The 20,512-nt window shown below is 40.3% G+C and overlaps 1 protein-coding gene across 2 annotated transcripts in view; it reads left to right on the top strand.

Moving 5' to 3' along the window:
* evi5l (ecotropic viral integration site 5 like) overlaps positions 1-20,512 on the top strand; it is a 61,557-nt gene that overhangs the window by 2,003 nt on the left and 39,042 nt on the right. For both annotated transcript variants that reach the window (XM_033623924.2, XM_078165335.1), the window contains exon 2: positions 14,717-15,112. In XM_033623924.2, the coding sequence (XP_033479815.1) occupies positions 14,871-15,112 (242 nt within the window). In that variant the 5' untranslated portion in view covers positions 14,717-14,870. The remainder of the gene's footprint in view (positions 1-14,716; positions 15,113-20,512) is intronic.

Consider the following 20,512-nt stretch of genomic DNA (forward strand, 5'->3'; position numbering starts at 1 on the left):
GCATGCATGTGTTTGTAGCCTCCAGTGAGAACAGGAGGAGGGATATCATCTCACAGCCTTCTCCCTGTACTGTACAGTTGGTCTGCCTGCTGCTGTCCAGGTTTATTATCGTCTGCCGCTGTGTTTGGTTGTTGAACAGGGACAAACAGGAGCCACATGTGCAGGTCATTAACAAGGACTGATAGACTGACTGGTAGACAAAGACAATAGACTGACTGATTTCTCTCTCCCCTTAAACAACATTTGCCTTTTGATAAATTGTGCAAATAAGGGTGATGCTACGTCTTTTTCCTGAGCTTCAATGAGATCTAACATCCACTCCACTAGTGGCTTGAAAGAATACTTCACCCACAAAATGACCATACTCACCCTTGAATTCTTTAAGAAAACTTCTTGAAAGCTTTGTTTTTCTCGCATTCATCCACGCTGAACAAACAATCCAAAAACGAAGAAAGTCATAGGGGTCCACGTTTAACAGCACCAAAACTAAATCAAAACATCTGTTCACAAACTCTCACACAACTCGTGCAATATACTTCCCAAACACATGGATTTTTGCTGAAATCCACACACTTGCCCAGGCATGCTACTATGCAGAAGTGTTTTAAATAATAAGGTTTAGGCGATAATGCATGTGTTTTAGAAGTAGTGACAATACAGCTGGATAAATGAGACTTGGATTACACTAAAGCCCGACCAATTTATCTTCTAACACCTACAGATGGCTGAGAAGCCACAGTGAAAAGGCAGTAAGGTGTGGAACTACTTCTCCAGAGACGGTAATGCAGTTGTCTGTAATACCTGCAAAACAAAGATAAGCCAGGGATCTAGCAAATCCAGTCATGCTTATTTGTAGAAATGTTTGGCAGTGTTAAATAGTCTGTAACAGAGTTATTTGTTTAAGAAAGCAGCCTCCTGAGCACCTTTGCATGTTCATATCGGTGCAAAATTGGTGCACAGTCCAAATAGAAAAGGTCTGTTTTCATTCCACCTCAAAAATTCACTATATATGAATTTTTCCTCTCTGAATTTAATTTAGCAGCGGAATCAGTTTCAAAAATCCCATATTGGTCAGGCACTAGATTATACTGCACAAGCTTTTTGAGTTTGTAAACAGATGTAGTCATATAGTTTTGCTGTTGTTATAAAAATGGCCCCCTTTTACTTTACATAAAGCATGTTTTTTGGATTCTTTGTTTACTGTGAAGGCATGTGAAAACAAAGATATCTTCAAAAATTCAAGTAACACAAGGTGAGTCATTGATATACAACTGATCGTTTTGTGATCGTTTTGAGAAAGCAAGCAGATATTCACATCTGAGAAGCTGGAACCAGATCAATTTTGCATTTTGATCACTAAAATTTTCTTTTCACTAATGCTCTGTACTAGGCGTCAGGCACCATCAACACAAAGGTGTCGAAGTTTTACTGTTAAATGGTTTATTTTTAAAACAAACATTGTTCCTCTAAAGCCTTCAGGATCATCTGTTCTGGCTCGTGTTTGTCTTACTGGCTGGCTTGTTGGTTTACTGTTCTGGTGCTGGCCTGGTCTGTGTGTACTGCACTTTATTTCCTCTGCTGACACATGGAAACAGGGAGCAGCGTGATGACCTGGCTGCTGCGGTTCAAGCTCAGTGTGACTGCAGCTCCTCCACAGCTCTCCTCTCTCTACGCTATTGTTCATGTAGGCTGCAGGTTTTGTAGGTTGTAGGTTTTGGCCTTACCTATTGTTTCAAATATTTGGTAACACTTTATTTGAAGGTATCTACATAAGAGTGACATGACACTGTCATAACTATGACATGACACGGTCATGAACATGTCATGAACATTATGTACATGTCATAAACCTTTATGACTGCTGTCATTAAGTGTCATTCGGTTTTTGTAATGACAAGTTGACATTGTTTGGGTTGTCTTGATTATGACAACTTGACATTAAAGCCTCAATGTGTAAAAATGGTGAGTAACAGTGACATCAGCAGTCAAATTCTAGATTGCAGCGCTCACTCGCGCTCACTCACTCACCCCTCCTGTTGGGTAAGTGATGGTGGCCTCGTAGGACAAAAAGACTTGCGCAGACAGCAGAGTTTTTCGAGTTTTTCAGGAGTATCTAGCGACAAGGTGAATATTTATTTAGGAATCTAAACCATGTTACAATATGTTATAGCTTACCAGTGAGATATAGGTTATCTGTGAGATAATATGTTAGGAGTGTTTTATTTCTAATTGTTTTGATAACATGAGCATTAGCACAGTAATGCTAAAATAACACATTTTATGTGATAGTCACGGCATAGTGCGGCAAATATAGGTTGGTACGATTATAATATATGCGTTTCCAGAGTGTTCTTCCACAGGACACAGGGAGAGGAGGAAGACCAGGGAGAGGAAGGGGCGAGGTGGTAGAAGCGGTGCAGGAACGGCCAGGTGAAGAGGTGTGTCTCGGCTACCCAGAGGGAAGAGGAGGAGAGGGTGGCAGCCTTCACAGCAGCGCGAGAGGAATCAACAGATTAGGCTGTAGGCTAGGCTAACCATTTAGCTGTAGCTCTGGGATAACGTTAGCCAAGGCTAGGATAATGTTAGCACGTAAACGTAGCCCTCACTCGAACTTAGACGAGAGGGAAAAGTAGTTGCAAACATGAAGCCAAAATGATTTTAAAATATCAGATTGAATTACCTGTCTAGCAGAAAGCAGGCAACCTCCGCATCCCTTGTGAAATCCTTCTCCTTCAGGAATTCTTTCCACCTGGAATAAACAACACCGATATTCACTCGCGTTTTGTCCCGTCCTCACTTATCTGATCTTTTTCTTTTATTTGGTGGCGTGGTTTCCCTCTTACGGGGCAAAACATATGTGTGGTCCTCCATTTGAAGTGCGACAGAATCATAAAAGTACAAAGCAGATTCACGCAGAAGCGCCCCGGCTTGAGTTTCACCTTCTCTGTCTCCAGTGACGGCAAGTTCTAGGTAAACACGAAAGGCGAAACACGTATATCCTTTTCAGCCACTGTATTCAAATATGGCGACGCAAGAGGGCAGCCTCCAGCAGACCGCGCCCTGCCTGTGTATATATAGAGAAATCATTCTAAGCCTATGAGAAAGCTTCCATTTGTATGTGAATTGCATTACACTTTAGTAAATATATATTTATGAAAGCAATAGTTGATATTTGCTAATAAACAACCATGTAAATTACACATTGTAACTTTAATTAAAGTGACATTACCAGAAGCTGTCTTTGTCGCGACAAGTTGACATTAAATTTGTTTGGGATGTCCTTATTCAAAATGCCATTGACATGACATTAACCAGGATGACATTACTAGAAGATGTCTTTGTCGTAACAACTTGACATAAACAAGAAATGCACCTCTTTTTGTTTTTATTACAAGTTGACATAATCATTATTATTGTTATGACAAAGACAACTTCTGGTAATGTCATCCTGGTTAATGTCAAGTTGTCATAATATGGACATCCCAAACAAATTTAATGTCAAGTTGTCATGACAAAGACAGCTTCTGGTAATGCCACTTTAATTAATGATATGTTGTCATAATCAAGACAACACAAACAATGTCAACTACAAAAACTGAATGACACTTAATGACAGCAGTCATAAACGTTTATGACATGTACATAATGTTCATGACAGGTTCATGACCGTGTCATGTCATAGTTATGACAGTGTCATGTCACTCTTATGTAGATACATTCAAGTGAAGTGTTACCAAATATTTTAGTAGAGGGAGTTAAAACACCCTTTATCTTCAAATTCCGATGGCCAAAAAGGCATCACTTGTTCACAGACATATTGATTCTGCACCTTCACAGCTCATCTCTGCACGCTGTAATCTGTTTACATTTTCCCGTTGCTTAGCTCTATGTAATATGTTTCGTTGCTCTGATTGGTTGTAGATCTATCCATTGGCATCCAGAGTCATTTTAATCTCAGGCTGTTGATAATGCCCCTTGGATATCAAAAATAAACCGAGAGGTTCAAGACTAATTCCCATTTGCGAGCTGGTCTGGTGATTCAAAGGGTCACAAGATGAATCTGAGGGGTCATGAGATGATAAATGAACAAGGAAAGAAGAAAAAGAACACAAAATTCAGATTCAGATTTTGGAGTTTCCTCTAATCTTTGCTTTATTGTGAAATACTGGGTAATTTTTCCTCTTTAGGCATCACGCCGTTATTTATAGGAAACTATTTGAGAAGAATGTCCCTTCGGTGGAACTGCTAACAACTCACAGACATCTAAACATGACAAGTGCCTCAACTAGGCACTGATTTTTATAGGGGTTGGAAACCACTGGACTTTCAAATGTTTTTTATGTAAAATCTTAATCTGAAAAATGATTACAGCTGTCAGATAAATGTAAATAAGTACAATATTTCCCTTTGAAATGGAGTGGAGTGCAAGTATGAAGTGGCATCAAATGGATATACTTGAGAACTACAAGTAGCTCAGAGCTGCACTTAAGTATAGCACTTGAGTAAATGTATTTTGTTTCACCACTGTCACCAGCTAAGATAAGTGGCTATTACCAAACAATATTTCATAAGCATATGTCATTACTAACATTCTGTTGGCTTTAATTACCATATCTATGATGTATGAGGTATTCAGGTACAAACATGCGGCATATCTGCACAAAAGGTCGGAGCATTTCATCAGCTAGTCGAGGTATTCTTTTAAATGAGCATGAGGGAATGATTTACCGCGGGGCGAATCTGTGGGAGTATGATTAACAACACAGACATGTTACCGAGGCATTTTGAAACCTGTGTTGTCACACTGGGCTGTGGATGATGCTTCCTTTGCACAATCGACCTGTAGCGTGATGTGTCCTGTCAGCTTATGGGCCGTCACTGTGCCTGTGCTTTGGCGTAAACAATTTGGAAGTTAACAGGTTTTTGAGGTTCTGAAATTTGATTAGTTTCCTCATTTCCCCAGGAGGCTTGAGGTCGTTATGAAATACAAGAAAACACTCAAATGAATCTAATTTTTGAGACGTTGTTTGTGGATTCGTAGTGACTGTTTCCCTCTCTCTCGCAGCCATTTCTAATGCAAACAGCAGATGTTTGTAATCAGAACGGGTGATTAAACAGCAGCTCGGCTACTGATCAGTGTTCGTGACGGCGCTGCTGGGAAAGTATGAAATTAAAAAAGATAATATAATGAATGCAGCAGGAAAACTAATGTCAGTCATTGCTTAGGCGTCACATTAAGCAGTGGCTATGTGCCTGTGGTGGCACACAGTTTGTAGCAGTTATCCTCTATGACACACTCATGTAATCCAGTTTTGAGATTAGCATGTGATTAGTGGATGTTGCAGTCTGTTTCATCCTGCATTTTTTAGTGATAAAATATTAAATAATCTGAGCAGTATTAGGACTAATGCACTGACCATACAGTGGCGGAAAAGAGCAATATAGTCGCCTGCACTTGAAAGTAATTGATGGGTTGTGGGGATGGCTATTTCTAGACAATTTCCTCTCACAGTGGCACTCAGGGGAACCGAATCATCTGGAGAGGGATACTAACTAAATTTGGAGCAGGAAAGCATTAGTCACATAAAATGAATGTGGTCGGTAGATTTAGGGAATCAAGTCTGGAAAACATTGGTCGTCGCTGTTGCTTTGATTGTCCTGAATGTGTCTCCTCCTCATTCAGGCTTTATGTCACACTGAATTCTTATTGGACAAATCCCAGAAAACATTTCCTGCACGGCACACATGTAAAAGAATTACCAATTACATCTATAATCTATACAGCACAGTTTGTACAAGAGGGCTGTTTTGGAGAACAGGCTGTTGTTACTGTGATGATGATGCTGGAGGGATGATGGGTTAGTAGGTAGACATTTCCAGTACACAAAGACATAAACATAAACCATGTTCCATCAGCGTACAGTCTGATACACTGTAGAGTATGTCAGGCAGCAGTGGTGGATGAAGTACTCAGATCAATTACTTGAGTAAAAGTACCATAACCACAGTAGGGCTGCATGATATGAGGAAAAATATGTGATATGCAATAACATTGTTGGATATCGCCAAAACAATATTAGGCCTACTTGCAATGTTGCGATGAATAAACAGTAGGGATGAGTGATATGGCCCTAAAATAATATTTTATATATAATATAATATATTTTATTATTTTTGCGATAATGATATTCTTGATGATATGACAAATTAATGATAAAAAATATTTTATTATTAATTATAAAAAAAACAGAATTGCAACAAAATAAGTGATATAGTTTGACGTGTCAGTCTAACAGTTTGCCTTCACATATTCAGTAAAAATTAAACAGTAACTCAGAGTGAGATTGAGATTCTGTATATAATATTAATAGTTCAACACAATAAAATCTACCACAAATTACACATTTAAACAGCTCCCAAATACAAAAAAATGTACCCTGGGATCTTTAAATATGAATCAACAGACGATTTATTTCTTTTTTTAGCAAAATCTTAAATGATTGAGTTGTTTTTTATGCTCTGACCTATGACCTTTATACTCTGACCTATGACCTTTATGCTCTGCCATTCCTCCTCTAAGCATCACGCTGTAACCTGTGACAGGCTGTTATGCTACCATAACTATTGCACATTAACATATATGTACTTTTTTGTTAAGCCGCGAGCGTCACATAGGTTTACATCACCAAAGGTATAATTACTTGATAACAATGACTCCCCATGTGTGCACGGCGAGAGAGGAACTTCTTCTACTTCTTTTTGGAACCACTGCAGAGTCGGTTATAATTTCGCCTTCAGCCACGCTTGTTGTTGCCATGGGAAACAGTATGACATCAATATGTCAACAAACTGAAATATTGCAAGTATCACTATATGAATTTCATTTTTCATATGATATTAAAAAATATACAGTATTATCATCAACAAGAGGATATGGCACACCCCTAATAAACAGATATTGAAATATACTCAGTTCTGCCTTCTGTTATTTTCAATGTACTGCTGAAAAAAAGAAGGAATACTGTTAGTTACATTTTGAAGTGCAGGTTTCTGTTGGTCCTCTATTTCAGCTAACTCTAAAAATTTTACTGAAAGGGGAACATTTACACCGAACAAAACGACAACTTTGAATATGCCAAAAATCTGGGGATGTGGAGTTGGACAGAAATGAGCTTACCAGACCTCTGCAGCCTGCTCTTCATCTTTGCGTGAGGCTAAAGGCTCAAGGCTACATTAGCTGCTACTAGCATAACACACCTGATCCTCTGACTGAACGGGCTTTGACAAGGACGAAAACTGTGGAATGTAGTAGAATTTATATATCTGGCTCTGCTGCATTGGTTTTGATTTTATTTATTTTTTTAGGAGTACAATGCTAAATACTCTTTTATATAAAAATACAAAATCATTTTTGCACTAATATGTAGGCTTAGTGGCACTTCAATATGGTCGTGGGTCAAGCTTAACTGTACTGTACTCATAGTGTGTTGGGTCTGTTTCATCTCATCAAAGCATCACATGTTTTGTATGTAAAATCTTCATCTGAAAACCAACCCAAAACTATTGCTGTTAAATAAATTTTGTAAAGTACAATATTTCCATCTAGGGGCGACACGGTGGTGTGGTGGTTAGCACTCTCGCCTCACAGCAAGAGGGTTGCCAGTTCGATCCCGGGCGTGGGAGCCCTTCTGTGCGGAGTTTGCATGTTATCCCCATGTTAACGTGGGTTCTCTCCGGGCACTCCGGCTTCCTCCCACAGTCCAAAGACATGCAGATTGGGGACTAGGTTAATTGGTAACTCTAAATTGTCCATAGGTGTGAATGTGAGCGTCAGTGGTTGTTTGTCTCTATGTGTCAGCCCTGCAATAGTCTGGCAACCTGTCCAGGGTGTACCCTGCCTCTCGCCCGATGTCAGCTGGGATAGGCTCCAGCCCCCCCGCGACCCTCAAGAGGATGAATGAATGAATATTTCCATCTGAAATATTGTGAAGTAGAAGTATAAAGAAAGATGTTCTTACTTTTCACCCTGTCAGGCAGATGCTGTACAGTTAAATTTAAAAGCCTGCTTTCATCATGCACATATTGATTTTTTTATCTGCTTCACACACCATTGCCCTTGCGCACTATATGTAGAGCGTGTTTAACTTGTCAATACGTTTGCGCCAGTGTGTCAAAGACCTAATTCCATCCATTGGTTTCAGCTAATACATTCGTTCTGACTCCAGATATGGCTTCCCCAAACACTGAGGGAGAGAGAGCTTTCAGCAGGAATATCAGAAAAAAACACACCCCTCCTTCACAATGAGACACTTTGAGCAGCAGCAAGCCCAACAGCAGTCACAAGGACCGTGGATCCAGTAGATGAATAGCATGGAAATGAACAGTCCACGTGTCAGTAACCAAACATGAGATCATGAGCTGGAACAACAGTGAGGTTAGCAGCTACGGATTAACAAAGGGGTCGCCCTTAATGTCAGGGCTGGAAGGCCCCGAGGGCAAAATACATGTGCACATAGACACAGGGGGGAGGAGAAGAGGGAGGGGGTGATACATCAGCAAGGTCGGGATCCCGGTGAAAACTAGCTGATTTTTGTGTTTTTCTTTCATAAAATGCTGGTCAGGTTTTCTCCAAGAGGGTTTTTCGGGCCTCTTGGGAAATAAGTTACGCCTCAGAATGTCTGTGATAGCATGTAATGTGACTGTACGTCACTGCTTATTTCACAGATAGGAAAAATGTAGATGGAGCTGTTGTTTGTTGGTGTAATGAAGTGAGCAAAGGGGTACTCTTTTTTTACACACTCATTATTTTATTTGCCCCAGGCTAGCTTAACGTCACCCAAGCCCAAATGGAGACCGTGAAAAGCGTCTTTACACCAGTGAAAAGTATTTTGTAAATCAGACCCATCCTGCTCAAGGGTTTGCATGCAAAACACGTATACAACATTTAAAACATGGAGGGGCAAAGGGGACATGGGTTCATGTTGGATTACTGGAGGTTGTGTGTGTGTGTGTGTGTGTGTGTGTGTGTGTGTGTGTGTGTGTGTGTGCGCGGGGGGGGGGGGGGGGGGGGGGTCAGAGGAGGAAACAATAGCGCTGTCTGTTTCAGTAGACAGTCAGAGCTTGGAGAGGATGCGTTCAGGCGTAGAATTTATACAATACCATAATTGTGCATGGCGATATCAGTCAAGGACAGACTAAACATAAACACTCAAAACTGGGCATGCATCTATCACACAACAGTGTGTCAACACATGCACATACTGAGGTGGAACTACACGGAATATAAACACGGATACACCAAGCATGCAGACGTGAGTGTGCATGCTAAACGGTAACCTTTCATGTCGCACGTACACACTATACATACTTGTAAATACACATATTGTAATCCACTTAAATATGGATTAAAATTTAACCCCCCTCGACTGTCTCACAGTCCTCTGCAGTTTCTCCCAAGTACACAATGACATTAGAGGAAGCCTGTCATACACAGAGCAACAGCCAAGCTCAGAAAATCTGGCATGTTTTGCTTTGTCAGAGACCTTCACTATGTCCTTCCATTACCCTGTGCGTGTATGTGTATGTGCGTGCGTGCGTGCGTGCTTGCGTGTGTGAGGGAGCTAGGAAAAACTCCCACTTTGGAAGCACTCGGCTGTCGTCCACATGACTCACAGCTTTTACAGTGTGGTCAGAGCACAGTGACACAGCTGAATAGCTCTCTGTGTTGCTCTGAAGCATCTCCTCTTTTGTACTGTCGTGGTTAATAGGCTGATGATTAAGATGTTTTCATAGCACTTGTGTTTTTTAAATGCAGTTCCCACGACATTCTTATTGATAAGTCCAGATTCCTGTCCCAACAGAATCTCAATTTTTGTTATTTTGGGCAAAGGTTGGCCTATTTTTATGAAATTTAAATAAAGTTAGCTGGTATTGATTTTGTTTGTTTGCTTATTTTTTGCTGTTTTGCAGTAAATTGTGATAGTGGTTAAACCCTTCAAGGCTGTGGGAAAAATGTGATCTAATACGGACGCAGTCAGTCCCTCCAGGATTTCACAGGCTTTTTGGGGGATTTTTAGCGACCTTAAATACCTGATTTCATGGCAGCTTCTCTAAAAAATTGCAATGCATGTTGCGATGTTTGTAGGCTTTTTTTGCAATGAAACTGCGGGGGCAGGTGAAAATTGTGAAAATACTTGCAATGCTCGCTCTGATTTGTACCCTATTGTTATGAGTATCCAGTGTTTCCCACAGATTTAGTATATGTTTTACATCTGCTCTTTCTTCCTGGTAAGAATGAGGTAACACAGCAACAGTGGTTTGCATCCAACACAAAGCTGTTAAACGAGTCCAGCAAACTCATATCGACACAAAACGACTCAATTCTGTTGTTAACCCTGTCAATAAGCTTAGCTGTGTGATGTTAACAGATAGCTCTGTCACTGTGTGAAGGGGTGAGAATCGCCAGAGGACTCACAATGCAACATTATCATGATACTTAGGTCACAATACAGTATTATTGCGACATGCTGAGTATTGCGATGCAATATATTGCAACATATTGCGATTTATTACCCTTATGTATCTCATGAATTATGTGTTTAATAAACGATCGATACTTGGCGTCTGTGTATCGATACAATATTGCCATGTAAAATATCACAGTACTATGCTGTATCATTTTTTTCCCCCCATCCTTACGTGTAAATGACTCTGTCCCAGGCATAGAGCTCACTCTCTTCCCGGAGTAAAGTCTCATTTCACAGTTAAGTTGCTGTGATTGGACAAAATTGCAAGTGTAAATAGGTTCATTTTGTCTACTCAAATTAGATTCAGTGTAGAAAGTTTCTTTTTTTTCAGACAATGAGTATTTAAGGAGATGTAGTTTACCTTGACATGTTTCGACTGTCACTTCAGTCTTCTTCAGAAGCGTCATCTGACGTGCGTCATGACGTGTCTTTATCAGCTGGTAGTATCCCGGAGGCGTGACCCTAACCCTAAAGACTGAATAAGTAACAGATATATTTAAACAAGGAATAATCATTGTGGTATTGTCACTGTCCTCCATCCTATTTTCCATTATTTACTAGCCCTGTTTTCCAGCATGTTTGTTGTGACCTTGAATGTGTCATGCAAAAAAAAAAACATTCAGGCATACTCACGTACTGGCCGTGGGAAATGACTCTATTGCCTATATTTAGTGGGTTTACCCGCGTTCAAAAACCTTGCATGTACTTGCTAATTTTGGTCGCCAAGGGTATTAGAGAACATTTAGCCATAACCCAGAACTCTCATTTTTTGTCTCCCAGACCAAATCATACCATCTTTAACAAGCACCATAAGCAAAGTGACAAGTTTAAAGGAGGCAATTATTTTATTGACCTCAAAGTTAAGTCACAAAGGTCAGAATGGTTTTCTGAGATTTGGCTTCTTGTTGAAAGGAATAGACAGCTTGGAAGTAACAGATGCAGAAGAAGAGGTTTGATTAGATTTCATCTGGACTCAACTAATGCAGTTGTGAGCTCTGATTAGTCAAATTTAGTATCATCCACTTTTAATTCACACTATTATCCATTAATGGATGGATTGTGATTCTGTATCATGGATAATTCCATCCTCCTGATTGAAAGAAGAAAACTGTGGCAGCTCAGTAAAAATAATCATTCACTCAGCTTAAATCCCAGTGTGGATCTGCAGTAGAGAGATCCCTCAACAATAATTCGAACTCTGTCCAGAGAGAGCTGGCCTTTATGCTGTTATATTGTTTTATATATTGTATGGTTTCTCTCTCTTGTGCCTTTGTTTTAAAGTATTACAGACTGGCCAAGGATGGGAACATGAGCCTACTGTACTGTCCACTTATTAAAGGCTCTCTGGGTGTTGGTATCAAGGTGAAAACATTCACAAGTGTTTGACACGGTTATAAATTTTATCAATCATAGAGCTCACCTCAGTTCCACTGCTGGGTTCGAGGCGAATATGTGACTGCCAAGGCAGATGCATCACTGCCTGAGGCTCCCCCGTCTGTCAGATGATTTTAATCTGAAAAGAAAAGGGAAACGGACGTTGTCAGCTCTGACTGTTGCAGCAAATTCAGCCACATCAGGGTAGTTTAGCTTGACCAGAGTAACTTGAGTAAATAACTACTGTTAAAAAAGGGAAAGCTGTTTTACCATGAGCTTATATGGGTGGAATTATTTGACATGAAAGGGATGTTATTTCAGATTCATGTTATTTGCTAAGCCCTTTTACAAATGTGATTGGTCTCATTGACTTGTTAATGGCTCTTTTGATTGGGCTGGCTTCTGTGCATGAATGTGGTCCTTGTCTCTTCCCCATGCAGTGTTCTCCCTGTTCAGACTGTTATTATGCTCCTCTCCTCTCCTGCAGGCTATTCTGCTCTCCTTGCCTGCATCTGTATGTTTCTCTCAACCTTCATGGTTGATTACATGGCCAAAATCAATTTGTCATTGCACTGTTTTTGAGTTTTCTAATACATGGACAGTTCAATATGGTATTTGTCGATCAATTAACTGTATTGTTCTTGATGCAGTGTGTTGTGTGCATATGTTGTGCAAATGACGTGAAACTCATGCGTATACGCCGCTGTGAACTTGTAACAAGAAGGCATCATGGCGGAGAGGAAGAAACGGTCCAAAACATAGCTTGATAGGCCTTTTTCATGGAAGACATTTTGACTTGTCACAGTAGGCAAAGCACAGGTTTAAACAATAAAACGAATGATGAATTCCATGTAGCTGCTTTGATGTCAGGGTGCTGTTTCGTGCATGCCTGCTCAGCATCACTCTCACTGGGACACTCGAATATAACAGAGCCAGCTAGTGTTATAAGCAACACCTGAGCTTTACCGGCTGTGACAACTCAAAATGTCTGCTGTGAAAAAGGCCTATTGCATGGAGAAAGATGACAGTGCTGCTTGTAATGTCTGTGAAATGATAGTTTCAAGTAAGGGTGGAAACATCAATATGACTGAGCGTCTTTCGGGGTGTAAATTCAAGGAATGCCAAATATTTTACATTGCTTTACAACCAAGCACCATGTCTGTAACTGAGCATAAATATCCTATGTTATAATAACATTAGCGCCACACAGGCAGGCCTAGTAGAGTTTTTTCTTTGGTTAAGAAAACAGTTAAGCAGTGGAGCTTTTGCACACCTAAGTCACATGTATGCCAATTGATCAGGAATCAATAAGGGAATCGAGAATCAGTAGAAAGCAGAATCAGTAATTGCAGCAGTATCAATTTTCAGTCATCAGAATTGATTGATTGATTGATTGATTGATTGATTGATCTATCTTATGCATGTATTTACTAAGTTGATCATGATGGGGGAGAGCAAAGCACCAAGTCTAGATGTGCTGCCTAACATTAGCGAGTTAAATGTTGCACTCAAGACACAAATGCCTTTCCCGCGTATGCTCTCAATCACAAGAAGCAACCACTTTAACTCTGAAGGCACAAACATAAAACCTCCAGTCAAAGAAGAGTATTCACAGTGCCTTTGGACCAACAGTACAATTGCGTACATTTTCTACTGGCTTTTTTCATACCTGGGTATACATGAAAAGGGAAATGATTAAAAGCTTCCCTAACTCCTAACCCGAGCTTCAGCTCTTTATAAGCTCGGTGACACCTGCCATATCCCTTTGAATTCACTCACTCACTCATTCACTCACTTTTATTCATCTCATCTATTCATGATCTGATCAATTTATTATCTCTTAATGCACATTAATCACTCAGTCACCATGGCTCAGTCCTCCTGAAAGCCGTACGGTCTGATGTTAATTGAATAACACCGCATCAGGTCATGATGCGTGTAACACTGCAGCTGACAAGTTTGATCTCTTGCTGCCTTTAATAGCGATGAAAGAAATGCAACTCAGTGGTTATAGATCGCAACAGTTTATTTACACGTCAACAATAACACTGTTTCTGTGTAAGGCATCACTGGGCAAACATCTATCTTAGTGTGAAGAAACACAGCTCTCTGTTAGCTGAGTCTGCAGTGATGGACCATGATGCTCTCAGTCAGGATGATGTCATCACAGTGACTAAGGGCCACTCCTTCAAAGCAGATACTTGAGCCAGGGTGTGGAGGGGCATTACTGGCATCTTAGTATGGATTGGAAAAGTTTGGCCAGTGACTTGTGTTCAGTCCATTAAGTCGAACATGACATCTCACACCTTTGAGAGCACAAAATGTGAAGAATTAGGATGTATGTACATGGGGACAAATGATTCCTCATTCATTTGTTCATTTGTTTGACTCATTTGTGTTTGTCTGTTGGGTGGGCGTCATTCAGCAAAGCAATTTTGCAAGAATCATTGCAGCGTTTAAGCCATTGATGAAGCAATAATGAGCTTTTTTTAGCTATATCATTGTAAATGAAATATAATTAGGTTTAGACCTTTGGTCAGCGAAAGCAAAATTTGAAGACGTCACTCAAAGTTCTGCTAAATTATGATGGGCATTTTAGAGATGAAACGATTAATCGAAAAAAAAAAAGAATCCCGTTTAATCCATTCTGGAAATGGTCATTTGTCACTCTTATTTTAAGAGTACAATGTAACAAAGCAGGATGCATCGTGTTGTGTAGCCACAGGTTTTGTTATGTTTGTCACATTAGTTTTGGTGACACTAAGTTAACCACCACGTTGCCCATTTTCATTGAGCTTTTTCTGCATCCATGACAGGTTTGAAGACCTCTGATCAAATTGGCTCCACGGCCTGCCAGGCAGCCAATCAGATACCAGCCAGGCTCACCAAGGGGGGAGACCAGCAGTGAGACTGGAAGACCCTCTTACCGCACCCACAGTGCTTCACCCACCCAACTCCATTGTCACCACCATGTCTATACCCAGCAGCAGCCCAGAAAGAGAGGGCTCTAGTGGGGCTCCCCCTCAGCTAGAGTGCCCATCTTCCCCTCCCGGCATGGACCCAGACCCCCCATCAACTGGAAGCCCAGTGCTCAGCCCAGACTCATCTTCCCATGATGCAGTGCTGTCCGCACCAGCGGCCTCCCCAGCAGACTCAGAGAACCTGAGTCCTGATGAACTGGAGCTGCTGGCCAAACTGGAGGAGCAGAACAGGTGAGATCAGTGGCTTTTCTTATCAAGTTAAACTGCTGGAGTGAAAACAAGACAGTTATTGCAGTTGTACAGTCGCAGGTTCAACCATAATACTGAAGGAGTAGGTAAATGTTATGTTTAGACTCAAATCAGCTCTAAAGCAAGATGCAGTTGTTAGCATGCCCCACTAATTAGCTTAATACATACAGTTACCAGTTGTTACTGACAAGGCTAAGGAGCACATTATTAACAAAAGCCAATAGTTTTTACAGTTTTACGATAAAAAAATAAGCTGTTCATGACTATCACGTCACGTTACTATCTTCGTTTGGAAGCCACTACTGGGAGCAGTCAGCGTTTCAAGTATATAATTAAGACCCTTTATCAAGGTTCTGGTTCTAAAACTAATTAGAAACATTTAAAAAAAAGTCAGCAGGAGGCAGTGTTTTCAGTTCATGGTGCTTACTCAGTGAGCTTGCTAATTACAGTTTTCAGCCATGCATGTATAAAGAAAACTGGATACAGTGTTGGAGGCGGGGCCCTGTTTATTCCTATGGAAGTTGCTCAGTAGCGCAAATGTTATCGGACCGAATGGATCAGATCCAGGTAGTGAAACAAGTTATGTCGAGGCAGCTGTCACGCTTAGAAAAGTTATAATTACACCGCTTGGCCACTATGTCAGAATTGGCTTCAAAGCCCAGCACTGTTTCTGGGCGCTTGACTTTAGTGGGTAAGATCAACAGTCATCAGTCAGAAATGAGAGGCCTGTCTTTGTCTGCCTGTGTTTAAAATCACAGAACAATTGTATAGAAAGTTACTCCAAATTTAGAGTGTTAAATCAGGACCACTAAACTTCTAGTAACACTAAATAAAGGTAGCACCTGAAAGAGATAAGCATATTTTATGAAGTTGATGTTCTTGCATGATTCTTGGAATCTTGGGGTGGTACCCATGTGGTTGGATGCACTTTCTTTAAGAAATAACCAGTGGTTGAATTGAGGGGGGGTGAGGGGGGATGCCATCCTCCTTGTTAAAAAAAAGAAAATTGACCAAAAAGCATCCCCCTTGTTAATCTAGAATCTGTGTGTGCAGGCACGGACGTAATTTGAGGGGGGGACACAGGGGACATGTCCCCCACACTTCCCGTATCTGTGCCTTCCCTTCCCCGCACTTTTTACAGCCGTTGCAACCGTTCAATTCGTTCATATGTGGTAACGTGTTTTTCCGAGCCGTCTTTTAACGCACCATGAGTATATGGCGCCAGGCGCATACACATGCTGTCATGTTGTGATCAGAATCAATCGTACAGACGAGATGTGTGTTACTGGGCAGTGCCGCTGTGTTAACTATGTTGGGCAAAGCAGCCAGCAAGAAGCAAAAAATCTTGCACAGTTTCTTCCAAACAAACGGTGTAAGTTGAGTAATGCTGTTGCATGTAGATAATGTTAGCTAAATGATGACTAATTAATAGATGCCAATATATCAAGTTAAGCTAGTTAACAAGAACACTAATGTTAATGTTACCTATGTTAAATACCTTGCTAGCTAGTTTCATGCTAAGAATAAACCCACTCCTCCTTAATAAGAACTTGTGCTCACTATTGCTTTGCATATATTTTTTAAATCTTTATTGCCACAATAGAAAGAGCAGGGTCAGGGAGGAGACAGTGGACCAGAGGCCAGCAAGGATGATCATGCAGGGTTCTTATAGGTGAGGAGAGATTATAACTGGTTGAGAGAAAATATCTAGAGCACAAAAGTGACTGTGCGATTAATTTCCACAGCTATGTCACCACTACTATTCCTATTTATGAATTTTGCTTTGCACATTTATTATGTATATTATTGCAATAGATAGAAGAGGGACAGGGAGAAACAAGGCAGGTATCAGGACAGGGACCTGACAGCAGCACCAATTATCAGCCCAAGGCTGCACAGGTAAGGAGAAATTATAACCAGCTAAGGAAATGTCTATAGGATAAGAGTGACTTGAAGATTAATTTTCACAGCTATTTCAGAACTACTCTTATTTATACTCTAAAATGTTTGTCTGTATTGCAATTGCAGTACTACTGCATTATTTGTGTTTTTAAAGGCAGCAGGTATAGGCCCTGCTATTTTTCTTTATCTTATTTAATTTTGCACATCTGTGCTGTCATATTTGATGATGTGTGCACGCAAAAAAATCAAAGCTACATTGCATCCCCTATGTTAAAAATTAACAATTCGACCTCTGGAAATAACTGTCACATAACTGTGATGTAATGCAAAGGGGATGTGTGACAATTGTGACAAAAGTAAACACTGTGTCACCTCAGTGCAGGTTAGTTGTACCCGATAAAGCGGGGTGAATAGCAACTTAAAATAAAGAATAGTTTAGCTAAAGACCCAACAATGAAGAAGAACAGTTTATATAGTTTACGTTTGAAGTAAAATCTTTCGATCAAACAAAAACTCAAGCTCAAGCATATAGATGAATGAAGAGACAAATATTTCAAGTTAAAAGTGCATTTACAATTTGACTTCAGCTGCAGAAGCTTAAGTGCAGAAAATAATGAGGGTTGAAGGCAGCATTAAAACAGCAACTCAGTAATGAGATGGTCCAACATGGGAGATAATTACAGCTTCATTATAGGGGATGAAAGGTATGATCTCTTGCGGTCATTTGTAAAATGACAATAGATGCTACAAGAAATAAGAAAGCTAGATAGAACCTACCCATCCACTTAGAAGTGCACCCACCACATCAGCTATAACTACACCACTGACTGTTATCAATTAATCACCTTATAATAATAAATCACAAGCCATGCAAGAGCTTATCTTTCCCTGATTTTCAAGAGTACCTGAAAATACAAGAAAACTGCTGTATGTTTGTGAGGCTTAAAGTCTTACTTTTGAGTATGAGAAGATTAAAATTAAAATTGACGAAATGTATTTAAGCATACAAATGTTTCTGTGGATTGTTTCAGGTGCTGTAAGGCTGCACTTGCACAGTGATTTCTGGAGAAATAGTGTAATTATGTATTTTGCAGCGTTTACACACAAACCCCTTTGGGCTTGAAACATTGTGATTGTTCAAGGTGTGTATGTACACAGTCCAGTGCAAAGGGATTGGTGTAAAATGACCACAAGCCAATGTCAATTTGACCTAGAATCCAAAATCTGCATGCCCTACATTTGGAAGAATACACTAAATAGCAAAAAATGGGTATATAGGGTAGTGTTTTGAAAAACACTGAATAGGTGAGGTTTCTAAAAATAAAATCACTAAACCAGGCCGTGGCGCACACCCATAACTGCTACAGGGGACTGAGGGGCACGTCCCCACCAACGTATGAAAGAGGGGCCTCCTCAAAAAATGTTATCCATCAATACAGGTTCAAGATCCTTCCTTTCTGTGTTTAATCACACTTGGTCAGGTGGAGGCAGCATTTATTGTACTGAGCATAGTGGCATACCACAGAAGAAATAAAAGAAGAATATACTGTGTGTCTGTATATATATGTGCGCACACACACCTTCCGTATAGACCATCTTTGGCGGATGCAAAAGAGACAGACAGATAGCAGACTGCAGGTTTGAGGTGAGGCCCAAGATACTGTAGTGCAAAAAACAACACTCACATAGCAATATTATTGGCAGCATGTTGCAAATTATATTGAAATTCATTATTTCAGAGTTTGTCCAGAGCAAGAAAAAAAACATTTGTAGAACGTGAAGTCTTTAATCACCAACTTACTTCTATTTGTATCCAAATGCGTGTTGCCTGGGCACTATAACAGCATTTATGCTCTTACAACTTTTCTTTTTATAACATTTGATTTAAGAGGAAGAACAGATGGACTGGGATGAGGCCACCAATTAAACACAGGCAGTTCATTACACAGGGATTTAGGCACCCCCTAAACAAAAAGAAGAAATAAAGAGAAGTGGTTTAAAAAAAGAGCATTAATCAGTGTCTGTTTCCAGAGACTCACAACCCCATTGCATCCAGGGTCCATCATACATTATATATCACTGCAATATAATTGTGATGATATCAAACATGCACCCTGGATGCTACTTTATGTTCTTTCAGGAGGCTCATTATTTAACCAGTTCAGGATCTGTTTCCTCTGGGGTAATATGTAATCACCTGGTTTTACAGTCATGTTTTAGAAAGTGACTTTTCTATTCTAGGGTAAGGTTTAATCCCTGCGTTAGGTAAGGTTTAATCCCACACAACGAAGAGCACCATATTCTCTGGGGGAAATGTCTGTTCACGTTTGTACCACTGCTGAAAAATACACTTAGTTTTGATTAGAGTTTATTAACCCCAGCAGGGACTCAGAATATCATAAATCACTGTAGAGCACTGTGTAAGGAGCCTCATAGTGTGCAATTCTTCTTCCAGCCATCACATGGTTGAGCAGAGCAGTCAAAGTGCAGGGTGTAGGAGTCAAGTGACTTAAGAGAAGCAGACATTCGGGGTCAAAGTGGGACTGAAACTAACACCCTCTGGATGAAGAGCGGTCTCTTTAATCACATCATGTTCCTGCCACCCCATACTCTGAGGAACACAAGGATAAAAAATCAAAAACATTTAAAGGCAAAAAACATTATGGGAAATCGCTTATGTGCTATCTTGTAAAGAGTTAGGTGAGAGGCTCAGTACCACTATCATCTGTCATGACATATGAAGTTAGAGCCGAGAGCCAGTTAGCTTAGCTTAGCTTAGCTTAGCTTAGCAGAAAGACAAGGGAAAACAGCTAGCCTGGCTTTGTCTTAAGGTAACAAAATCAAGCAAATAAGCACCTCTAAAGCTTATTAATTAACTTGTTTGTTTAATCTGCACAAAAACCAAGGTGTGAAAACAAGAAGGTATGGTTTAATGAGGGGTTATGTTTGTGACTACTTCTTGGCTGGGAGCAGTGGCTTACTGGCTAAGCTTAAAAGCTACTGGCTGTAGCTTCATATTTACTGTGCAGACAGAGTGGTTATTGATCTCCTCATCTTACTCCTACCAAAAGAAGGTTTTCCCAAAATCTCAACCTATTCTTTAACATTATTATTTGTTGTTATTGTTATTTGTGAAATTCATTACAAGACACTTTCTGACTCGGCTGGGCCTCCCTAGTGTAGTGGTTGGAGCACACATCATCCATGCGGAAGGTCCAGGGTTTGAATCCTGCTGGGGTCAACGTCAGCAAAGGCATGCAGTCACTGAATGAAACGGGATCAGAATAGACTGAGCCAAGTCCTCAATGAGGGCACGTCTCAAGCCCGTCGTAGACAGGAGGTTCCAGACCTAAAAGCGGATCCAAACACTTTCTGACTCGGCTAGTAAATGCCTCTGCTAAACAAGCCTTTTATTATCTCAAAACCAAAGTCACAAGCTTTGTTTTTATCTCTATCCACCTTATTTTCAAACACGGAAGT

The sequence above is a fragment of the Epinephelus lanceolatus genome, chromosome 3 (assembly GCF_041903045.1).
Source record: "Epinephelus lanceolatus isolate andai-2023 chromosome 3, ASM4190304v1, whole genome shotgun sequence".
NCBI lineage: Eukaryota > Metazoa > Chordata > Actinopteri > Perciformes > Serranidae > Epinephelus > Epinephelus lanceolatus.